Genomic DNA, 25,648 nt, shown 5'->3' with positions numbered 1-25,648 from the left:
GAGTATACAGTACAATACCAGTAAGAATTAAACAAACATAGAAAATATGGCCCAAAACTAAACTGAGTGCAACAAGAAGTGGGTCCCTGCCTCACGCCTATCTAGCCAATAAGTTATACAACCCCCATGCAGACTGACAAACATGGACAATAAACAAAGATTCCAGTGACAACAATTTTTGATTAGTAATTTTCTGTAGTCCTCTTCCTTACATATACTGTAATATTCTTGCTTTCTGACTACCACTGCACGATATTCATACACTTTTGCACAGGTGGCTAATCACAGCAAAAACAAAGCTAATGTAGTGCTAATCATAAAATGCAGCGATTTTGGTTTATTAAAGCAAACTTACGAGATAATGAATTGAATGTGTAGTAGAGCTAAGAAGTAGAACATTAGTAGCAAAGAAAGTAGCCTCCTACGGTTTTCAAGTACAGGAAGAGTTAAAGAGAACCCGAGGTGGGTTTGAAGAATATTATCTGCATACCGAGGCTGGATCTGCCTATACAGCCCAGCCTCTGTTGCTATCCCAAACCCCCCTAAGGTCCTCCTGCACTCTGCAATCCCTCCATAAATCACAGCCACGCTGCTGACAAACAGCTTGTCAGAGCTGGCAGTGTTTATCTCTATAGTGTCAGTCTGCTGCTCTCCCCGCCTCCTGCAGAACTCCAGTCCCCGCCTGCATCCCTTCCCTCCCTGCTGATTGGAGGGAAGGGACGGGGGCAGGGACCGGAGCTATGCAGGAGGCGGGGGAGCAGCTGAGACTGACACTACAGATGTAAACAAAGCCTCACAGCACGGCTGTGATTTATGAGAGATTGCAGAGTGCAGGGGGACCTTAGTGGGGTTTGGGATAGCAACAGAGGCTGGGCTGTATAGGCAGATCCAGCCTCTGTATGCAGATAACATTCTTTAAACACACCTCGGGTTCTCTTTAAGAAACTTCAGTTGTTATCTATGCAAAAGAGCTTCTCTGAGCTGTTCAATTTAATCTTGGGTCGAATACAGTCCTGTTTTCTGAAGAGCTTAAACACCCACGAAACAGTGAGAGACAGCTTGTGATAAGGTTTTACTGCAGGAAAGTTCAAAGGGTCATTTATTTCTGCTCTGTTTTATAGTTTAAAATGCAGAGTGTGGTTTGTGAACTGCAAATATGACTGAATGATGCAGAGTTATACAAAAAAAAAAGCTATATAACTGAAAATAAAAATGAGACTATTTTCTTTGCTACTTATGTTCCATCCATTAGCCATACTACACATACAATTTATTATATCATAAGGGGTTTTTTTTTTGCTTCAGGTTTGCTATAACTGGCAGCTGATTAATCAAACATCGGGTTATCGTCAGCTCTCAAATCTGATTAACTTCTTGCAAAAATTAAGATCAGCCTAGTGCAAAGTCTTCAAGTTAGTATGAAAAAAATAGCCTTTTGGTTATATTCTATTATTATCCCTACTCATTCACAGTAATGATCAAGTCTTCTAGGAGAGTTTCTCACGCGAGGAGAATTCATGAAGATGCATGTGATAGATGTATCAGGTGATTGATTGTAACTTTTCTCATTGGCTGGCTACAACCATGTGTTCATTTCTCCCTCTTGCTTCCTGTGAAGGTTGAACGTGACCAGCCAGTGACAGAAACACAAACTGATCACCTAATAAATTGAGCTGGGCATTCTCAGGAAACTGGTCGTCTCTACTGAGGATGATTTTCCTCTAGTTCAAGTGATCACAACCCCATTGGACATCATTACATGTCCATGGGCTAGTCTGCCCTATAATCTGTACAGTAACCTCAAGACTCATCAGTCTCAGGGAAATAAATGGCTGGTTATCATAGATTTCCGGCTGGTTATCATAGATTTCCGGCTGGTTATCATAGATTTTCCCAGTTGATTGGTCAGGCTGGTACTGAAGGTGTCTATAAGTGATGGTCATGTCTAGGAGAACTCGTGTAGAAGCAGGAGGTCAGTTTGGTCAGCTGATAGATATGTAAGTTTCTGATTTGCTATTCATGATCATGTGCTAAAGCAGGATGTGATCACAGCAAATCAGAGCTTTGCAAATTATCAGCTGATCAAACAAATCACATGCTTTTTATTAGAGACAGCCTCTATTAACGAGTTGGTCCACCTTTAGCTCTGATTACAACCGAAATTCTTATTGGCATGGACTCAACAAGATACTGATACCATTGCTGAGGAATGTTGACCCATGCTGACATAACGGCAGCTCTAAGTTGGGTCCGATTGGAAGGTGGCGTGCTACTCTCCTTTCCCCTCTCTCGTTCACCAGCCACTTTCAATCAGAATAGTCCTTATAGCTTGAAGTTTTTTTTCTCAACTGCCACTCTCTACCACCCGAGATAGTTGGAGAGATGCTAGCACCAGCTCTTCTTGCACCAATGATCATCCCTTGTTCAAAGTCACTTAAATCTTTTGCCTTACCCATTTTGACTTTAACTACGTTGCCCTAAGCTTAGCATCCCTTGTATAGCAACTCTGCATTGTTACATCGCTCTATGTCACTGTAGGACTGGTTTACGAGCAGTGGCTGGATAGCGTACTGGTTAAGGGTTCTGCCTCTGACACAGGAGACTTGGGTTTGAATCTCGGCTTTTCCTATTCAGTAAGTCAGCACCAATTCAGTAAGGAATTCATTGGGCAAGTCTCATTAACACTGCTATCGCCTATTGAGTGCGCTCTTGAGGATGCCTCACAAGTGCTTTGAGTCCGACCGCGGAAAAGCACTATACAAATATAGTAATTATTATTACTTTCAAATAAGAGCTGTCTCTAATTTTTTGGCCACTCAATGTATGTGTAGTGGCCATATCTTCCAAATACAGCATCCTGTCTGTTGCTTGCCAACATAGGTAACACTCATCTTTCACCCTCAATATACTGTGCGTGTGTGTAAGGCTGCAATGGGGACATTACATTGTTAGCCCATTTGGAAGCAAACAATAATTTCAATGAACTGCACTGATAACTCTTTTGCATCAGTGTCACATACAAATAATGTGAATAAAAGCAATGTTATAAGAGTTTCTCTTGCAAAAAGAAAACTACATAAATACCTAACAGGGCCAGGCGTCATTCGTACAAAAAGGCCTCCTGCTACCAAGGACTTTATATTCAAGCTGGCACACAATACACAAAGCAATATAGCATGATCTGACTTTCCGAAGGGTATATAAGTTAATGGTTATTGCTTTGTTTATATAATAGCCATCCTTGGTTGCCATGTAATGATAGAGAGCTAGAACCAAAGTAAATGTTACCTTGGACTTCACTTTTATCAACTATGTTTGCTGCTCTGCAAACAGAAGTGACAACTTCCACACAATCTCTTTATGAGAGATTGAGCGGTTTGCCATACAAAGGTAGATGTGATGAGGGGGGTGGACTGCAGTCAGTATTGCCCAAAGGTAAAGTGGCTGATCTGCCAAAAGGTAAAGTGGCTGATCTGCCAAAAGGTAAAGTGGCTGATCTGCAAAGAAAGCTACAACAAAAGTAATGCGGTTTCTTCCAAGCAACCATTTAGAATTCTTACGGTGAAACCTAATTCGCTGCTCTTTCCACTCTGATTGTTCTGATTGGCTACAGTTTCCACTGCACCTGTTTTTATCAATTATACCTATTCCTGCCTAAATTATCAACACTGGTGCATAGAAAACTGCAGGGAGGGTGGAGTCATTTCCCAGAGTAATTCCTAAATAAATTGTAAAGAAACTAGCACATCTTGGTTCAAAGGTGAAGGCAGGTGTTTCATACAAAGTCCAACATTTAGATCAACTAAAGAGAACCCGAGGTGGGATTTAATTATGTTACTGGGGCACAGAGGCTGATTGTGCACACTAAGACCAGCCTCCGTTGCCCCATGGTGTGCCTCCATGTCCCCCCTGCGCGCCGCTATACCCCCCGCAGTGCTGGCGACACGCAGCGCGTCGCCAGCACAATGTTTACCTAATCGCTGTCAGTCAGCGCCGCTCCCCGCCTCCTCTGCATCGGCGCTACCCGCCCGCGTCACTTCCCTCCTATCAGCGGGAGGGAAGGGACACGGGCGGGTAGCGCCGATGCGGAGGAGGCGGGGGAGCGGCGCTGACAGACAGCGCTTAGGTAAACAATGTGCTGGCGACATGCTGCGTGTCGCCAGCACTGCGGGGGTATAGCGGCGCGCAGGGGGGACATGGAGGCACACCATGGGGCAACGGAGGCTGGTCTTAGTGTGCACAACCAGCCTCTGTGCCCCAGTAACATAATTAAATCCCACCTCGGGTTCTCTTAAGGACCCCTTTCTCAGTGTACACTAGTGACCAGAGAAACATTTTATGGCCACCTCATTTGTACCCTGTTTTAAAATAGGGATTCTTTAACCTCCCTGGCGGTAAGCCCGTGCTGAGCACGGGCTATGCCGCCGGGAGGCACCGCTCAGGCCCCGCTGGGCCGATTTGCATAATTTTTTTTTTGCTACACGCAGCTAGCACTTTGCTAGCTGCGTGTAGCATCTGATCGCCGCCGCTACCCGCCGATCCGCCGCAATTCCTCTCGCCGCGGCCGCCCCCCCCCCCAGACCCCGTGCGCTGCCTGGCCAATCAGTGCCAGGCAGCGCTATGGGGCAGATCGGAGTCCCCTCTGACGTCACGACGTCGATGACGTCGGTGACGTCATCCCGCCCGTCGCCATGGCGACGGGGGAAGCCCTCCAGGAGATCCCGTTCTTTGAACAGGATCTCCTGATCTCCGATCGCCGGAGGCGATCGGAGGGGCTGGGGGGATGCCGCTGAGCAGCGGCTATCATGTAGCGAGACTTTGTCTCGCTACATGAAAAAAAAAAAAAAAAAATTAAAAAAAAAGATTTGCTGCCCCCTGGCGGATTTTTTGCAAACCGCCAGGGGGGTTAAGGGGAGCTGAAGTAATAGGTATACGGAGGCTGCCATATTTATTTCCTTTTAATTAATACCATCAAATCCTCTGCCTCTAATACTATTAGCCATAGCCCCTGAACAAGCATGCAGCAGATCAGGTGTTTCAGACTTTAAAGTCAGAACTGACAAGACTAGCTGCATGCTTGTTTCTGGTGTTATTCAGATATACTGCAGAGAAATAGACCAACAGGGCTGCCAGGCAACTGGTATTGATTAAAAGGAAATAAATATGGCAGCCTCCGTATACCTCTTACTTCAGTTCCCCTTTAAAGTTCATCGTTTAAAGAGACTCCGTAACAAAAATTGCATCCTGTTTTTTATCATCCTACAAGTTCCAAAAGCTATTCTAATGTGTTCTGGCTTACTGCAGCACGTTCTACTATCACCATCTCTGTAATAAATCAACTTATCTCTCTCTTGTCAGACTTGTCAGCCTGTGTCTGGAAGGCTGCCAAGATCTTCAGTGTTGTGGTTCTGTGATGCAACTCCCCCCTCCAGCCCCCTCTCTGCACACTGCCTGTGTATTATTTAGATTAGGGCAGCTTCTCTCTTCTCTCTTATCTTTTACAAGCTGGATAAATCCTCATCTGAGCTGGCTGGGCTTTCACATACTGAGGAATTACATACAGGCAGAGCTGTCTGCACTCTGCAGGAAGAAACAGCCTGACACTTCAGTGGAAGATAGCTGCAGGGGGAAAGAAACACACAAATGATCTCTTGAGATTCAAAAGGAAGGGTGTATACAGCCTGCTTGTGTATGAATGTATTTTCTATGTGTGGACATACTGTACATCAATCTACTTCCTGTTTTGGTGGCCATTTTGTTTGTTTATAAACAAACTTTTTAAAACTGTTTTTAACCACTTTTAATGCGGCGGGGAGCGGCGAAATTGTGACAGAGGGTAATAGATGTCCCCTAACGCACTGGTATGTTTACTTTTGTGCGATTTTAACAATACAGATTCTCTTTAAGAGCTGCTAAGGACACCTTTGTCAAGACATAGTACTAAGCTGATAGTCACATCATGGTAAGCTTCTTTCTTTTATGTTTTGACACAGATAGTATTTGAATCACATCTTGGCATTATTAAGGTATAGGTATAGAAGTGAGTTGATGACCATCATTGGCTGCCCATTAGCTTGCTATGATAAAGTGTTGTTCCCTGACTATATACTGCTGGACTTTGTTTCTGTGTCTCCAATGGACTAAATCTACCTTCCTTCATGAATCCTGGTGTGTTGGTCTCTGTACAAGTTAATTTAGAACTGCCTCATCAAAGTCTTGTGCACTTTAAAGTGAACCTTAAGTGAAAATAAACTGATGTATCTATCTTCCTTCTCATAAAAATTACTTTTAGATATCCCACAGTCAGTCCCGTGTCTCACAGAGCTAAAATATAAGAACATTTGAACTTTTTAATGTATCTCCTGCTCTCAGAAGCCCAGTTCTCTGCTTGGAAAGTGTTGTCTAGCAGTGGTGGCTCACAAAATATTTACGGTTCTGATCATGGTTCTGTACTCTTTAAAGGACTGATAAGAGTCATACTATAAGGACTATAAGAGTCATGTATCCGTTTCATTAAACAGATCAGACCGGATTGGTTGCTCTGATCATTCATTTCCCTTTTGCTTTAGCTTCTTCTACACCTTACTTTGTACATCAGCCTCACTTAAGACGAATTTTTGAAGACGGAAGGACAAAACACACGAGCCACACAAGCTGATGCCCAGGACCACCAATCAATCCTTGGCATTGAATTCTGACTAGCTGCTCCTGGTATCTCCTCTTCTTATCCACTGGTTGTCTTTGAGCCTAACTTCCCTTTAATTATTTTCATTCTGGATTCCATAAAGGTGTTTTCTTTTAGTGATTATGCCTATCTTTTTATTGTACATGTGATGTCTATACCTGGGATGTGGTGCAATGATCAGAATGAAAAATATGACCTCAGCTCGAAGTCTGCACCAACTGAGACACAAGCAAGTTATTTTTTTCCCCCACTAATTACGACACATACAGAGATGCTATTTGGATAGATGGAAATAAGGAACAGCCTTGTGCTCATTACAAAAGGTGAGTTCTGAGTCCCATACACTAACGGTAAACACCCCGAAAACAGCTCATTAGAGGTCCCTGTCTGCTGCTGTGGCTCCGAGCCAGAATATAATGATGAGAGTGAAGTTATTTAGGACAACTAATTTTTTTTTGTTCTGGCTTGTCTCTGGGGCCTCCGCTTCCCTCAGTCTCACTCTGCGCGCTTGTTGACACGCTTCTGTTAAGAGCGTGTCATCTGCCTGCCTTGATTTTATGCACAAGCTGTGGGACGCACGACGTTCGGCAGCCATCCGGCTTTGAATGGCATTGGATTTGTCATTATCCTCTTGCACTTGTAACATTTCATCTATTTCTGCCTGGGTCTCTCTCTCTTTTTTTTTCCGCGTGAGCCCGATGCGCCCACTTTATGGTTTATACATGATGTGGCTCTCTTTGAAGCCAGACGGTTTCAGAGATGCCCTCGTCAGGGAGAACTGCCTTTCACCAATTTAGCATGCTGAGGGCCCCCAAGCTCCAACATCTCAATCGAAAGGGGGTCACCGGGTGGCACCGGCGAGTGTCAGCAAGTGCTGTTTAATTGCCAATCTAGGCATCTCCACGGTGTTTAAAGTATAATGACCCTTCACTTAATTCTGAGAATCTCTGGACCTGGCGCTGCATTGAATGAATATCAAAGACGACGACAGAACAGGGTGCAGAGCCTGCATTTCTATAACTGTCATAAGACTAATGGACCTGTACTTATGTCAGCCCATTATCACAATAATGTATTTAATTTGCTGTATACGCTCTTTAACTAGACACCTTTCATACAGCCGAGTTTGGATGGAAGCCCGAAAAAAAAAAAAAAAAAAAGATCCCAAGGTGGCCCTGCGCTCGCTAATAAGCATGCCAGCAGCCTGCCTCGGCTTTGTTCGCCCTCGTCCATTTGCATTAACCCTACGCTTGCTGACACTCGTAAAGAGGATCTGCCTCTCCATCAAGGAGCTGTCACGGCTGTCAGAATCCTCTGCTGGAATGCAAGGGGCACTGCTCGCCTCGCAGATTTCAGCCCTCGCCCCGTAATAACCTGCAATCATTAGGCTAGATTGTGACATCTTGTTCCTCCAGCGCTTGCCGGGCTGCATGGCCAGGAGTGGCTTTTACGTGACCCTGTCACCAGCCTAGAAGAAAGCTGAGGACAGGCATCAGGGGGTGGCTGAATATGAAGATGTCATAGAGCCACGCTGGCAACACCTGGTCCTCCCGCACTGCTCCAGATACAGGAGCTCAGCTGTGCACCTCTGTTCTGTCTTCTGATTGGACGGGGAGGAGGATGCACCTCTATCGTTTTTTGCTATGACAAATGAAACAAGCGTTCACTCTCCCCTCTCCTAAAATGTCGGGGTTGTTAAGGTACCCATACACTTATTGATTTTGCTATTCGATTCCTGGCAGATTCGATCGATCTGATGGGAATGGATTCCCGCAAATATCCAATCGATCGACTTTTGATCAATTTCAATCAAAAAGCAATCTAAAGTATCAATCGGACAGGATGGGAGATTTAGGACGATTTTAGGCAGGGCAGTAGCATCAGTAGATCCTTCCATTACATCAAACAGTGCAATGCAGGAGTTTAATCGATTTTGAATAGATTCCCCATGGGATTCAATTGAAAATCAGTGTGTAAGGAATTGATTCTTCTCTGCATGCAGGAACCCTATAAATGTGAGAGTACTAGCCAAAAATACTCAGATAAGGTTTATGCCTACACGGGTTACCAACAGACTTTAGGACTGGAACATGTGAGCCAGACTTTTAGGTTATTGATCATAGTAATTGACTGATCAGAATTGCAAAAAACAGCAAACACACATTTGATTACTCCTCCAGTATCTCCTTTGTTGGAAGCAATCTCCTGCAGGTTCCTGCAGTATCGACTGGTTGTTTGCACACTCATACAGCATGTACAGGACCGATCAATATACACAAGTACATTTAATCACTCAGTGACCAATTAAACAATTGGTCTTCAGAAGAATTCACTCTTCAATAAACAAACAATATGATCACATTGATTGGACTGTCTGTCATTTGTGAGTAAATATTGGCTTTAGTGTGCAAGGCCTAAGACTGAAAGGACGCAAACTGATATGGGATATGGAGGCTGCCATATTTAGTTCATATTTAGTACCAGTTGCCTGGCAGTCCTGCTGATCACTGCTGAGCATGAAGCATTTTGCAGGTGATCATGATGTGATTCTCGTTCTCTTGAACAGGAATCACAAATCGCAAAATTTTGTGGAGCAAAATCGCAATCGCTGGGTGATTGTGATTTGTGCTCCAAGTGTGAACCAGCCCTATTACTTTTAACCACAAACTTTAAACAAGCATGCAGATCAGTTGGTTTACTTCAGATCATGAAGTTTTACTGGGTGTGCCTCCTGCTTGCTTTAGGTGTGTCATTCAGACACTACTGCAGCCAAAGAGATCAGCCGGACAGCCGGTCAACTGGTATTATTTAAAAGTAAATAAATATGGCAACCTCCATATCCCTCTCACTTCAGGTGTCCTTGAAGTCTTGAGAAATGTGGTCTATGTAGCTTGGAAAGATGTAATAAATTAATTTTAAAGCTTAATTTCACCCTGTACACCCATCGGAGGCATCCTCTACCCTACTGCATCCTATGTTTCCTCACCTCTTATACTGTAAGCTTGATGGGGAAGGGTATTATTTCTATTCTTCCCCTGCCCCATAATCTTGTAGACTGTAAGCCTAATGGGGCAGTATCCATTTCTACCCCTACTGTTTCCTGTGTTCCCCATCTATTAAGACTGTAAGCCTGATGGGGCAGGGTTTTCTTTCCCAGGGAATAACTACAAGGGAGAAGGGGGGGCAGATATGTAAGGGATTAGTGACATTATTTGTTGTCATCTCGGCGGTAAACACAGGGAGAGGGGTTCCCTGTTTAAAACGCCCGCCAGGGGTGTTCCTGTAGTGTTCCCAGCTCTCTCCCTGGCCGCGCCCCCTGCCGCTCCCCCGCCTCTCTGCACGCTGTGAGAGAATCAATCTCTCCCCCCAGCGTCGTGACCCAGAGGTCTCTAAAGTAAAAGTGGACCAGTGGGCCAGTGTGGCCCACAGGAGCGGCGCTTTTTGCCCGGATCAGATAGCCTACATGTTTTTTACTCTATGAGCCCACCTTGGGCTCTATTTAAGGGACAACATTATATATAACATAATGGGCCATTTGTGCAATTCCCTTTTTCTCTTGAGGTATCTCCTAGGAGAAAATTTTCATCTTCTCTCTTAACTCAATTTTCAGGATTTTACACTTGAAAAAGTACCTACAAGTTGGTAAAAATGTACTATCAAATTTATTTTGAGTATTTTCTTGCTTGCTGGTGGCTTAAAATATATTTTATGACTAGCTGTGAAAATATCACCAAGGAGAAAAGGTGAATTGCATATGAGCCAATATTTGTTAAGTTAGCCACTCAGTCAACCAGTTGAGCAAATGGGACTGATTATTACAATCATCTGAGTATATGCAGCCAGCACCAATGAATGAAAATCTCACTTCTATATACATCACACCTTGCTGCAGTGCAGCAATAACCACAAAGATTCGGGATGGATACTGGATCATCATCATCAAAGGAAATTCCAGCAGAGAGAAGAAAAAAGTTCTTGAAATACATTACTTTGGACAGTTTTACAAAGCCATTTTCAAAGGCTGGTAGAAGCATTAGACAATGTCAACAAAACCACCAATGAATGATAATTTTGGCCAACAGTTTCATGTCTGTGCAGACACCCCTAGTCCTCTACACAAGACCAGATGAACAGCAAATGGGTCAGATGTTTTATCTGGCTGCTTTGCTCTTTACTGCTCCTCCACCCCTTATCTCAATGCAAAGGTGGCCACACTCCATACGGGTCCTTCTAATTTCTTTTCAATGCAAAAATTACAAAACACTTTTCTGATAGTTTGTAACATTTCAAACATCAGACCAATGCATCACACGTGTTAAATTGTTCTCCAGGTTTAAAAAAAATAAAAAAAATAAAAATAAAAGATTGATAACTCTGAAAGAATTAGTTGGGTGTATACATCAACAAATGGACAATCTGCCCTACAGCATTCAAAAGGACGATAAGAAAAATCCACCACTCCTGATCTTTTATTGAAAAAAAAAACAACCCTCAAAAAATAGGAAATTTGCGTGGATTTCTCGAACAAACAAACAAAAAAAAAAGCTTTACATTTTTTGTGCATCTGATAATTTTTTTTTAAACTGGAACATTAAATTGTATCGTGTGTGGCTACATTGAAGGACAATTGAAGCAAGAAGGATATGGAGGTTGCCATATTTATTTCCTTTTTAAGCAATACCAGTTGCCTGGCAGCCCTGCTGATCCTCTGCCTCTGATACTTTTAGCCATAGACCCTGAACAAGCATGCAGCAGATCAGGTGTTTCTGAAATGATTGTCAGATCTGACAAGATTAGCTGCATGCTTGTTTCTGGTGTGATTCAGACACTACTGCAGCCAAATAGATCAACAGGGCTGCCAGGCAACTGGTATTGTTTAAAAGGAAATACATATGGCAGCCCCCATATACCTCTCACGTCAGTTGTCCTTTAAGACAGTAAGTGGAACTTGGGCGAGCACAACAGGCATGTATGTTGCAGACTGCTGAACAGATTGTTGCCTGAAACGATTACGAATGCCTAATCTCTTAAGTCAATTTAACTGGTGAAGCTCAGGGACTCCACTGAACCATAGTGTGATCTAAAGTCTCCAAATAGGGAAGTTGAACCTCAACTAGTGTGCAGGGCCGGTTCTAGGTGAAATGGTGCCCTGGGGCAGAAAAACCCCAAGGGGCCACCTAGATGATAAAAATGATAGGACATGATATGAGAAGCATCTCAGGTACCATACTTACCTGGAGCTTCCTTAAGGCCGCTCGTCCCTCGCAGTCTCCCTGGGTGGCTCCTGTTCCCCTCAATTCGGCCTGAAAGCTTAGCTGAGTCACGCTTTGTCACACATGAACGGCAAAGTGCGACTTGGCCAGACGTTCGGGCCAAATTGAAGGAGACAGGAGCCACCCAGGGAGACGACGGGACGAGCAGCCTCAAGGGACTTAAGGAAGCTCCAGGTAAGTATGGAACTTGAGATGCTTCTTGTCCCAGGAAAACTTTAAAGCATGCTATATAAACCCTAACTGAAAGTGACCTTGTGGAAAAGGGGGGGGGGGGGGGGCTATGTACGCAAGATGAACTGGCAGCGTACCATCTAAACACTAAAAGTGACCATGAAGTGTGTGTGTGTGTGTGTGGTGTGGGGGGGGGGGGGGGGGTGTGACTGGATGAACTTGAAGCCTATCTAACCAGTCCCATCCAGTCCCCCACTACAGGGTCACTTTAAAGTTTAGATAGCAGGCTGCAAGCTCATTTGTCATGTATTTCACAAAATGTTGACATCATTCACCACAATGCTGATTTGCACAATTCAATAATGATATAAAAATGACAGTACAACCATTAATTCAGAAACCTTCTAATTAAGAGATGCCAAGAAAATTCACCTCAAATTAATTTAACAGCATAAGCACAGCAGTATACAATAGGGAGCTGGGAAAAAAGGGCGCATGCCGCTAGTGGACAAAAAGGGCGCCGCCATTCACTCCCATAATAAATAGCGTTTAATGGGCGCCGGGTAGGAAAAAAGGGCGCCGGAGCTAAATAAAGTTTATAAACGGCGCCAGGAGCTAAATAAAGTTTACAAACGGCGCCCGGAGCTGTTTAATGATTTATAACTGAACTTGTGGTGATTTACGTTTATAAAATGCACCCGTGCCGAATAACGTTTATGAAAATACTAAACATATTTATCTTATTTAAATAATTAAAACATTATTTAAAGTTTTATCCCTTACTGTTTGTAAAACATTATTATTCACAAAATAAAGCGATCAGTACGTAACGTAAATTGCAAAATATTTTTTTAATCCACAATTAGTAAAACATAATTATCCACATAATAAAGGGGGGTCTTAGGTTTAGGCACCAACAGGGGGGTCTTAGGTTTAGGCACCAACAGGGGGGTCTTAGGTTTAGGCATTAACAGGGGGGTCTTAGGTTTAGGCATTAACAGGGGGGTCTTAGGTTTAGGCACTAACAGGGGGGTCTTAGGTTTAGGCACTAACAGGGGGGTCTTAGGTTTAGGCACCAACAGGGGGGTCTTAGGTTTAGGCACCAACAGGGGGGTCTTAGGTTTAGGCACCAACAGGGGGGTCTTAGGTTTAGGCACCAACAGGGGGGTCTTAGGTTTAGGCACCAACAGGGGGGTCTTAGGTTTAGGCACCAACAGGGGGGTCTAGGGGTTAGGGGTAGGTACAGGGAGGGTTACTTAGGCACCAACAGGGGGGGTCTTAGGTTTAGGCACCAACAGGGGGGTCTAGGGGTTAGGGGTAGGTACAGGGAGGGTTACTTAGGCACCAACAGGGGGGGTCTTAGGTTTAGGCACCAACAGGGGGGTCTTAGGTTTAGGCACCAACAGGGGAGTCTAGGGGTTAGGGATAGGTACAGGTAGGGTTCTGTGTAAGAGTAGGCTTAGGTATAGTTTTAGTAAAATTTTAGTAATAATTACTAATGTATTACAACACTTATTACGAACGTAGTTATATTTATATCATCTTTATAAACAATATTTTCAGATTTTATTATAAGAACAAACCATAAATGACGGTTATTCACAATAATATACAATTATAACAATTAAACATATATTATTGGTTTTTTTATAAACGTAATTATAAGTTTAACTTTTGAAACAGGGAAGATTAACGTTTTCACAATTTCCGATTTCATAGACATTATTTAATGATTTATAATTTTGTTAAACATTATTTGTAAACGAAATATAGCACACTATATTTATAAACCCTATTAATGATTAATTATTATTTAGAGTTTACACCCCGCGCCCTTTTTGTCCAGGCGCCCTTTTTGTACGTACGCATACAATAGACCCTGCACCAGTGTGCTATTTATACTGTAAAAAAAAGTTAATGCTCTTATGTATTGGTAATTGCCTGACTCACCAGTCAGTCAGGCACATTCCTCCGGCAGCCAGCAGCAGCAACAGTGCTCTCCTTCTACTCTGCTCACAGGCATGGACCCGAGGATGCACTGATGTCCATGCCTGAGTCACATGGGGGGCGGGGCTACAGCTGGCAGGCATGACCACGTGTATTGAAGAGCTGAAGACGCAAGGGAACTATGGAGACCAGGATGCCACCGCTAGGAATAAGGTATGTGTATAGTAGATAGATCGTCCCAGTCTCTCCCTCCCTGGGCCTGCTCGATCTCATCACCGCCCGCACCGGCACCCAGCCCCGGGCATTCAGACCACACACGGAGAATAGCATCCGGCAGCTGCCGCAGACAGTAAGGAGGACATCTTTGGCTGCCAAAGGGGGCTTGGGGCCCCTCAGGGACTCTGGGGCAATTGCCCCCTTTGCCTTAATTGTAGCGCCGGCCCTGCTAGTGTGCTCAAACTTATCCCAAGGTGACATCTCCTCCAAGATTTTGTAAAAGAACACCTAGGGAAACACAGGCCTTCCTAACTTTTCAGTGTGACTTGCAGAATAAAAGCAAGGCAAAATCCAGGCTGCACAACTTTTTGCTAATATATTGGTAAAAAACACCTGGAGGACCTGCCTGTTGGGACGATATAGTCAAAAATGGAAAACGCTGTACAACAGAGATCCCATGCCTAATGTAAAACAAACACACCAGTCCACAAAAAGAACATTATGCCAAAGGTCAAACATAGTAGTAATGGCATGGGGATGCTTTACTGCCTAAGAGCCAGGAAAACATGCCATTACTGAAGGAACAATGGATTCTGCACTTCTATAGGAAAATGTCCAGGGTGAGGGCGAAGTATAACTAGGTTTTCTAGAAAGCCACGAAAACAAACCTCCTTGCTTTATTTTCCTATTTTATCTCCTTTTTATGGATTTTTCTGTCTATACCTTATCTCCAAATTCAAAAAATCACAGCCCTGAGCAGAGGTTTGTGTTAAACTAGCACCTAACCCTGCACATAAATAAGCACATTTGTGTAAGGTGCACATAAGCTGATTGGGCTCTGGCTCCTTTCTTGTTACTAGAAGGCTTTACCCATTTTATTTGCAGTTATGTTGCTTGAAGAGCCTCTAGAGAAGGTCCATTCTCTTCAGGCTCTTCTGTGGAACTAAATTCCTGCTGCCAGGTCCATCTGTATTTATAAATTCAGCTGGTGCTTGTGGCCGGCTGATATGGCTGGCAGTGGCAGAGCCCACCACAAGCTGAAGCTAAGTCTATGAATAGAGGCAGAACCATTAGCGAGAAGCTAGATACTTGTAACAGCATGAAGAGGACCGGCCTCTTCAAAAGCTCTTTAAGCAAGGCAAAGTCTTCTATTATTCGTAATCCATCGTTCCCATCAATGGAGATTATTTACAACCAATCTGAACACAATTTCTGATCGCTCAAACAATTTTTTGATAAATATTGGACCAGATTCAAGATGAAAAAATAACTATAACAAGTAACTTGTCTATATATCTTATCTAAAGTTTAGATAGTTCACACAGCTGCAAACAGCTTCAACAGTATATGATTATTTCTTCCTGTGATACAATGAAGGCAGCCATGTTCTGCTTGTGATCATTACATCATTACAGCTGCTCTGTATCGCCAACCCTCAGCCTGTGAGAACTTCACTCCTCTCTTCTCTCTTCTCCTCCCCTCTGCCTCTAAAATCTCTGGCTAGTAACACCTCCTCCTCCTGCCCGGACTGAGCTCCCATAATCCCTTGCTACATGGGTCTGAGAGTGCTAAGGCACTTGAGGAGCTGTGGGTGAGGCTTGTTTACTTTATAGGAAGTTAGAGTATTAAAACAAAAAAAGTATTTGGCTTGAGGAATGCCCTTTAAACTATATGAAAGGAACACAATTATGCAATGAGTAAAAGTTTATCTCCGATCCGCTTTAAGACAATTTTTAAAATAATCCAGCCCAGGATTACAGAGGGGGTCCCCAGTGCTCTCCACCCTTAGTAAATCGGGGCCATAGTGTCCCAGAGAATGGAGTGTCTGACACTGTCCAAGTGCTTAACTTGATATATCATATAGGAGGGTTCCCTCTCTGGTAGTTGGTATTTTTGGTAGCATTTTGCAGCCTACTCTCAAAGCAGCCATGGTGCCATAGGTCTGCCTTCATCAGCTGTCATGGCTTCCTGACAATTGTGAATGCCTGTGAATGCTAGTGAAGGAGGAGTAGAGGGAGGCTCTGGGTCACTGGGTGGACAGTTGCACAGATGCAAATGTCATGAAATGCCAGATTCTTAGTTAGATTATTAGACAAGACACAGAACATCATATCATGCTTTTCTCCTGGTGGACTCAAAGCCCCAGAGGAGCAGCCACTAGGGTGCGCTCTATAGGCAGTAGCAGTGTTAGGGAGTCTAGCCCAATGACTGCTTAGTGAATAGGTGCTGCTTACAGAACAGGGAAAGCCAATATTCGAACCTTGGTCTCCCTGTGTCATGCCCTTAACCAATACATTATCCAGCCACTTTGTTATTGATTATTACACAGTGCCAACATTTTCTGCTGCATGGTAGAAATAATACATAATCCAAACAGATTACGCAAACAAACAAAACTAATCCAAATGACACACAGTATGGAACACTTTGTACAAAGTCGGGACAGCAAAGGGGATACAGTGAATTCAAATTCAGTTATATTTAGTAGAAAAATGGCAAGAACTACATACAAGAGAACTAACATGCCACAACAAATCTGTCTTCATTCGGAGAATACAACACACCTTCTGTAGGGGACTCACAGTAACTATCAGTAGCACTGACTATCATTCAGTACAATAGATTTTATATGAACTGTATCCTGGGTTGCACGGACACATAGTGGAGGGTTGCTGAAAGGTTGCTGAATTAACTAACACCAAGTCTATTTCAGGGGCATTTACATACCCACATTGCTATTTAAGGGCCGGTTCACACGGACGGCAGGCGGCGTTGGGGCGGCCAGGAAGTCGCGTCGTCCTGTGACGTCCCGTTCGGTGGCGGCGGTACAGAGATCGTCGCGATCGGCGTTTCTCGCCCTCCGCAGGGGGACATGAAGCCGCGCCAGCTAGCCGTCCCTGGACGTTGCATGCGGCTTCTAGGGACGGCCGAAACGATGCGTTAAATCGGGATCAGAACGCCGCGTTTATGCAATCGACGGTAATCGACGGTAACCGCGCAATGCTAAACGCTCCTATTCACTTGAATGGGAGAGTTTAGCCGATGGGTCCCGAACGCTTGACGGTAGACGCCGCCAAGCGTCCGTGTGAACCGGCCCTTAAGCTTTTCAACAATCCTCACTATAATTTAATATAACACAGATGAGAGTTTAACCACCTAACACCAAACATTGGTCTAAAAAAAAAAAATAACATCCAGATTTTGTTTGCCCATCTCCGCTCACCCCCTTAGTTTTACACACAGTACAGCATAGGCTGCTCAGAGGGGTTTCACTGGACCCCACAGACAGCGCTTAGGGAAAAAAATCCACCAAAAGGAATCAGCGAGACCAAGCTTTCAGTTCCAGCTAAAGGCCTTGAGACTTTACATACACACATATTGTGAATTCCAGTTTTTGTAAAGGACACTTTTAAGCAATACCAGTTACCTGGCTATCCTGCTGATCCTCTGCCTCTAATACTTTTAGCCATAGCCCCTGAACACACATGCAGCAGACCAGGTGTTTCTGACATTACTGTCAGATCTGACAACATTAGCTGCATGCTGGTTTCTGATGTGATTCAGACACTGCTGCAGCTAAAGAGATCAGAAGGACTGCCAGGGAACTGGTATTGTTTATCAGGAAATAAATATGGCAGCCTCCATATACCTCTCAGGGCACCTTTAATAAACAAAGGAAAGTGCAGTTATCCTTGTGCCCCAAACAGTTCTCCTTAATCCTAACAGTCACTTCTCACTGTGGGATATATTCACTTAACTGTGGCTAAGTCTTACGCAGTAGAGCAAAATGCAGTACTGTAAAATGTGTTATCATGCTCAACTCATCGTGCATAAGACTTGCTATTCTATATACTGCAGTTAAGTGAATAAACACCTTAATTCCTGCTATGTCTAGAACAGGCAGTGTGGCCTAGCATCACATGGCAGGGGTGGCCTGTCAACACAGTCAACTACATCCCTCCCATTTTAGAATTAGCAGTGAAGTATGCCGGAAGAAAAGGGGGGGGGGGGAGGGCATGGCACATCTGACATTTTGGTCATTTATGAATTTGGCTATAGTGATAGAAGCTCAGGCATATGCCTTATCTCTCTGCTACGTCCACAGATGGGACAATGTCAGTGATTTGATAGGCCAATCTGCCATATGACATCAAGCCACAGTATTCTGTTCTATATATAACACGAACGGGGTGTGAGTAGCAGCTATTGTGATTAAAGGGGGACACCGGACAATGGCACGAGGATAAGGCTGGCTTAACACATAAAAGGTGTCCAGTCCTGTCAGTTTTTGACAGTTAGCATCAGTTTAGTATGAGGTTTCTATGGCTTGGTACACACATAAATCTATACATTTTTCCGGTCCAGTCCTGTCCTGTCTTGTCAGTTTTGTATGAGATTTCTTTGGCTTAGTTCACACATAAAAGGTATACATTTCCGGCCCAGTCTAGTCCCGTCGCATCAGTTTTGTATCAGTTTTCGCTGGGTGTGTTCACACATAAAATGTGTACAGTCACAATCCTGTCGGGGAAAACTGATGCACAACTGACAGGACTAGACTGGACATGTACAGATTTGAGTGTGAACCAACCCTAACTTTACCCATTTTTGTAAGTACAGTCTTTCCATTCAATCCATTTTTATAAGGCACAGAAGGAAAACAGCTTTTACAGTTTCAAATAATTCATACCCATTAAAGTACACCTGAAGTGAGATACACATGGCGGTTGCCATATGTATTTCCTTTAATCAATACTAGTAGCTCGGTAGTCCTGCTGATCTCTTTGGCTGCAGTAATGTATGAAGCACACACCTGAAACAAGCATGCAGCTAATTTAGTCAGACTTCAGTCAGAGACACCTGATTGGCATACTTGTTCAGGGTCCATGGCTAAAATTATAGGAGGCAGAGGGTCTGCAGGACAGCCAGGCAATGCGCACTGTTTAAAAGGGAATAAAAATGCCAGTTTCCGTTTTTCCCTCTCAGTTCAGGTTTTCTTTAAAGAACAACTGTAATGAGAGGGATATGGAGGCTGCCTCGTTTATTTCCTTTTAAGCAATACCATTTGCCTGGCTGTCCTGCTGATCTGTTTGGCTGCAGTAGTGTCTGAATCACAGCAGAAACAAGCATGCAGCTAATCTTGTCAGATCTGACAATGTCAGAAACACCTGATCTGCTGCATGCTTGTTCGGGGTAAAGGCAGAGGATCAGCAGGACAGCCAGGCAACTGGTATTGATTAAAATGAAACAAATATGGCAGCCTCCATATCCCTCTCGCTACAGTTGTCCTTTAAGCCATATGTCAAACCTTTATAAGTATGTAATCTATATGTACACATATAATACATACAAAGTAATCTATAATTACACATATAACAATCCCAATAGGGAGGGCAGAGATGGAATATCGCCATGCAACAATCGTGTTTACTAAAATATCTTAAAAAACTCCAACCCAACAGCAGTAGACTTTGATCAAGAAGAGAGGCATCAACTCACCTTGACATGGAAGCATTGACTGTAAGAGCTGTAGGGTAGGGATGTCGGAAGCCCCCTGTTGTGATTGGGTAAACTGGTTGACCTTGCCTTGTGGAAGGAGAGGAAATAGAGAAGGAAGAAAAGTTTAAAATATATTTATATAAATGAATAGAAAAAATTTCCTGCATTCTCATTTAATCAAGACAAAAATCTTGGGGATTGTACAGCTCAGATCAAAGGAGACAACGTGAGCGCCATAAATCTGACGCGAGCGGCTAATTAAATTTTATAACCTCAGCTTATGTCAATATCGGCCCGCTCCCCAAGCTGGAACGAGGTGTTTTGTTGTGATAATTAAAGGCGAAGCCTTGGCTGCTTTAATGGAGCCATCACACTAATTGAGGGCTACGCTTGTGTAAGAAAACAATAATGAATGGAAATTTATACCAAAATAAAGTGCAGGCAATCAAAGAGCTTCAGCTGCGCTCGGGGTCCCTCTCGCTATTTAGATCTTGGTGAGAAAACATTAAATTAACAGAGCTTAATTTGTAGCCTTTTGTCACCTTAATGAGACTTGACAAGACTTACCGGGGGAGAGTCCCCAAATAGGATTGTGGGGGAACCAATCGACAGTCACCGCTCGTTACAATAATTAATAATTACAACAACTTGCACTGGGGGAAAACTAGAGAAAGACTCCGTCATTGCTGAATAAATTATTAGTCCCAAAACTCGCAAGAAGACATGGGCCACGTTACGTGATCGCGGCTCTGGCAGCTGGGGACAGGCAGGCCGGCGTGCAAGAGATGACTGGATGCTAATGGTGCTTACTTTTCATGTCTGGAAAAATGCAGAGAACTGCCTAGAAGGAGCATGTGTCTGCATATACGCTACACTGCAAAAAAGTTTTAGTTGTGTGTAAATAAGATTACACACTACTTTTCAGGTTGTTACTGCTGTTTGTGTCCCCATCTAGAAACATTTCCTTCACTTCCTGTCCTGACAGGATGCAAGGAAATGTATCCATCAGATAAAGTCTGTAACAGATAAAAGGGGGTGCTAGTCTAGTTTAGGGGACACAGCAGGAAACCTGATAGGGAAATTCAGCTAATGTGATTGGATGGACGGCATCCTCTTGAACTGCTAGGGATCAGATAGGTTGTAGTAAACCTCCCCACACTACTCAGCCAGTCGCAACACTTTGTGTTATAGAGGGTGCTGTGATTGGAGAACTGTTCCCTATGGGGTAACCTGCTGGGGCACCTAAACTACAGTAGACTAGCACATAAAAGGGTTTGTTTTGGTGTTCTTTTAATTTTTTTCTTGTGGGGAGGCGGAGAGCAATGCTGTTCCTCATTTCCTGTCTCTCGGACTATCAAGCTGTATAGGTCCATAGAGGTCTCAGGAACAGGAAGTAAGAGGACATAACTCTGGTGGGAAAACATACAGCACTATAAACCTCAAATCGTTCGTAAGCCATTTTGACAGTACTGATCAATAATATATTATATATATTTGTTGTAAGAAAAATATTTTTTTGTATTTAAAGATCAGGGAAGAGTTACAATATACAGTATGTTTTCCTCTTGAAGATTTACAATCACTTCCTGCTTTTGGTGATTAAAGTGTTAGTGAAATCTCTTCATCAGTAGGGACGCACAGATAGATCTTTCCCCATTCTAAAATGTCCCCTCATTTCCTGCTTGTAAACACTCATGATCAGTCCGGGAAAAGCAGTGAGAAATAGATGGATATACAGGCCCAGGGAGGAGAAACAACTGCATATATACAGGCCCTAACTCGTGCTCCAGTGGCCAAGAGTGTTCTGTGCAGCCAGGCGCAGTAGTTCTGCGCTTATGCAGAATGGTACATGAGCACGATCGTGAGCAGCGCGGACGCGCAGTAGATGCTGACCTGGTGAGATCAGTATCTGTAACTGAGGGGACCCCGGGACAGCAGGAGGAAGCCCTAGGTAAGTAGATCTTGTCAGTATCCTTTAAGTAAATAGAGGTTATGACTGTCAAGCAAAATTGTAAGATACATTTCTCCTGGAATAAAATTAACTATAAATTACTTTTTTTCCTATGTCACTTACAGTAGGTAGTGAACATCTGACAACTCTGACTAGTTTATCTCCTTATGGGGGGATTCTCCATTATTTAATTTCCAAAACCACTTACTGAACTTCATTAGCTCAATTCAACTGCCAAAATAGTGTGCAAATTAGTAGGGATGCTGGCTGACCTCTATCCAGGGAGTGCTTTTGTTTTTTAAAGAATAATGGTTTTACCGCGAATCCCCCATGAGGTGATGGACTAGTCCGAAATCTGTCAGCTTTTTGCTGCCCTACTGTAGGTGAGAGCAACATAGAAAAAGGTGTATTTTACTGTGGGAGAAAACTACATTTGGCAAAGAGTCCTTTGGCAAAGAATTCCTAACACTGCAAGATGGCCTACTAAGTGTGCACTTAGAGGCTGCAGTTCTCAAGTGCTTTGAGTCCAACAGGAGAGAAGCGATGTATGAATGTTAGAATTATTACATGTATGTACTTTACAGTTTTACGTAATAGTGGTACTTTAAGGTTACCGCAGTGGTTACATTAGGGTAAGGACAGTGCGAGGGTCAGAGTAAACAAAACGGATTTGTGCTAGTGTTATTCTAAGTAGTGTTTGTTTACATTTGTCCTTGGTAAAAAGCTATGTGTCTGAATTTTCAGAGTTTAGCTATTGATAAAGGGAAATTATTAACTGATAAATAGAAAACTTGACTTTTTTGACTCAAAACTCTGTCCTGCGCCTTCCTGTCTTCCAGTATTCCAGTGAGACACATGAAAAGCCAATAGCAGTGCTATCATTGGTTTGAAGACAACAGACATGGGAGAAGCTCAACTACATGTCTGAGGAGTCAACCCTCCTCTTCAGCAGGTCCACTACCCACGGGGTACAGCTAGCCCCCGAGTACTTGGCCTATAAGAGTGAGAGGCCCAGTATTTTAAATTTCAGCAGGACCCAAAACATAAAAAAAACAAAAAAACTGCTATGCTAGCGTTAAATTGACCTGTAAAACAACTCAAATTCTCAATCTGTTTTCAAGTTCACTTGCTTAGCAGAAATTTGAATCAACTGCCAATCTCTCTCTTAGCTTTCTATAGTGCGTTCCTGAGTTCCTGTTGTAGCAGCTACAAGTCTGTGCAGTTAGAAATCCCTGACGGTTGCCTTGTGGAAAGTCAGCAGCTACCAAAGCTGGCAATTCTGCTCCTGCATTAAACAATGAAGTGTGGGATTGATTTCCAGCAGAGCTACAAATCATTACCACCAAATCACTTGTGTGCCATGACCCTGATTCTTGTCATGTAAGCTCCTATTTTACATCCAGCTTCTAGAAATTCAACCTCTATGTCAATCACACTAATGAAGTGCTTTCAGCAGACGGCTTCTCCATTCCCTTTGGTTTCTCCATAACCTAACTGTTGGTTTTCCATAACCTAACTGGCTACCCTGTGTGGGTAACCAGACTAATGAAGACACCACTTTTTGATGTGTTACCCACATTTTTCTTTAATCATTTGTTCCGATAACATTATAACTTACATAATACAACCTAAAAAATATATATATATATATTGTATGGGTGAAGAATAGAAAACAAATAAAAAGGTCAAATGAGATAGTTGGTATGTAACAACACTGAAGGGTATCTGATTTTTTGGTAATGTATCATTTGTCGCTTTTCCTATTCAGTCTGTAAGTTTGATTTTTTTTTTTTAAACGAGGTATTTCGATACTTCAAGATATCTGACAGAAAATCCAATGTAAAAATCAGCGCTAGCAATAAAATGGAAATATATACGGGTAATACTGAGACAGGTAGATGTTCAATGACGGTTTCACTTACAGTATTACTATCATCACTCACTGAGATAAAAGACATGCATGTGCTCCAGGCTCAGCATGCATGTTCACTCCCATGGAGCAGAGAGGGGCTCAGGAGACTTGATTAAAAAAAAAACAAAACCAAAAAACAATGATTGGCTAAAATATGCAGTGTGACTGATTGCTGTTTAGCTGGAGATCAAGGGGGGTAAGAGGCACCCAGTGATATGTAAAATTAGGAACAAAAAAATTAGGAACAATAAGAACAACTTGTCAATAAAGACCACTTTATATAGAAATGAAATGTATTGTGCACTGGCAATGGGTTTCGTGGGTATACGCCCACTTCCTCAGGCCAAATAGTAGTACCAAAAACGAGAAAAAGCCAAACAAGAGGCCCCCCTTGTTCACCCATTTTTAGTGTTTGGCACTACTATTTGGCCTGAGGCAGTGAGCTTAGACCTACGAAACGCATTGCCAGAGCTCAATACAATTCATTTCTATATGAAGTTGTCTTTATTGAGGTAAGCCACCCCTTTCATTTTATTTTAGCTGTTCTTAACCTAATTTGACATATCTCTGGGCTTCTCTTACCCCTCTTGTGCTTCTCACCGTCCATCGGAGGAGTGCTCTTGGTCCCACGTGCTGCTGTCACAATCGTTACCGCGTGTTTTTTCTATAATAGAGCGACCGCATCCAGCACCGTCTGGACACCTTAGTGGCGTCAGGGTTGTGAATCCACACCTGCCCTATGTGGTTTTTGGATATCACTATTTTTGCTTTTCTTTAGAGTTTTCCCTTTGGTGACATATTGCTCTATTTGGGTTCCCGTTGTCTCTGTGCTTCCCTTTCTTAAGGTGTACAGTCATTTATCCTCTTCATTTAGCTGGAGATGGCAGGCAAGGCTTTTACAGTCATGTGATCACTGCTAGACCATTATTAATATGATCAAACTGTACATCTGTTTGTAGCTGTTTTGATGTTACTTTGAGGCTTCTAAACTATTCCAAACAAATTACTATTGACCAAGTTTGCTACCATTACTCCCCTCAAACAATCAGCATATTTTTGCTGTACCTCTCTTATTCCTCTCCTGTGTTCTCTCTTCCATATTGAACCCGATTCTATGAATCAGACCTTGCCTGTTCTCACTACAAATAACCATATAAATGACAATAATGAACATTTCTGTATTTTTAGAGTGTGTGCATCACACACTTTAATTCTCTTGAACATAATTGGGTAATGGAAGGGGAACCAATCAAATCTAAATGTTCTCTGTGTATAGCATCAGAGTATTTTAGAATATAGCACAATAAGGCCCAGGGAGGGCTTTAAATCCATTGAATTGAAGCCTCTAGCTGCTTGTTTATTAATTAGCTGCAAACTACAGTAATTGGTTAGGGCTGGATAGGCTAAATTTAAAATTATGCAAATCAGCATGGAAGTTTTTTTTTAATGAATAATTAGTTGAGGTGATTCATTTTTCAACATTGAATCATACTTCACACTGTCTGATGATTATTCAGTGTCTTGTAGTCCATGAAAGCTACACTATATGCAGGAGACCCAAATTTGCAAAAGTTGTTTAAGAGCTTTTCAGTCATAAACAGATTATAAAACAAACAAACAAGCAAAAGAAATACTGGAACTGCTTACTGTGGTACTAACCATCCTAGCGGATGGGGGATCTGTCCTACGGTACCCGGAGATAAAGGGTAATAGGGAGATATATCCGGAGGGTGTGGAGGCCGTGGGATTCCTGACAAAGAAACAAAAACATCTTGTGTTAAAAGCAAAGAATGGAAGGTTAATTGATAGATTCCAGTCCAATAAAACCACCAGCCTCTTATAACTCTTGGAGACTGAAATCATGCGTTTCTGCACCACACCACAGTGAATGTCTTTCCTTATATCATGAAGAATGACATCATGAAATGCATCATGAAGAATGGGGTGAGGATGAAACCATCTTTTTAATGACCATTCCAGTTACTTAGAATAGGGTA

General features: G+C 42.9%; 1 protein-coding gene across 41 annotated transcripts in view; it reads right to left on the bottom strand.

Moving 5' to 3' along the window:
* Nucleotides 1–25,648, bottom strand: part of TCF7L2 (transcription factor 7 like 2) — a 774,578-nt gene that overhangs the window by 435,205 nt on the left and 313,725 nt on the right. For 36 of the 41 annotated variants that reach the window (XM_068255163.1, XM_068255162.1, XM_068255158.1 and 33 more), the window contains 2 exons: nucleotides 25,299–25,401; nucleotides 19,789–19,875 (listed from right to left, as the gene is read on the bottom strand). In XM_068255163.1, coding sequence (XP_068111264.1) covers nucleotides 19,789–19,875; nucleotides 25,299–25,401 — 190 coding nt within the window. The remainder of the gene's footprint in view (nucleotides 1–19,788; nucleotides 19,876–25,298; nucleotides 25,402–25,648) is intronic. The other 5 variants (XM_068255177.1, XM_068255172.1, XM_068255180.1 and 2 more) reach the window with 1 other exon arrangement.

Source organism: Hyperolius riggenbachi, chromosome 10 (assembly GCF_040937935.1).
Source record: "Hyperolius riggenbachi isolate aHypRig1 chromosome 10, aHypRig1.pri, whole genome shotgun sequence".
Lineage (NCBI taxonomy): Eukaryota > Metazoa > Chordata > Amphibia > Anura > Hyperoliidae > Hyperolius > Hyperolius riggenbachi.
Note: the sequence above shows the minus strand (reverse complement) of the source record. Positions and strands in the feature narration are given on the sequence as shown.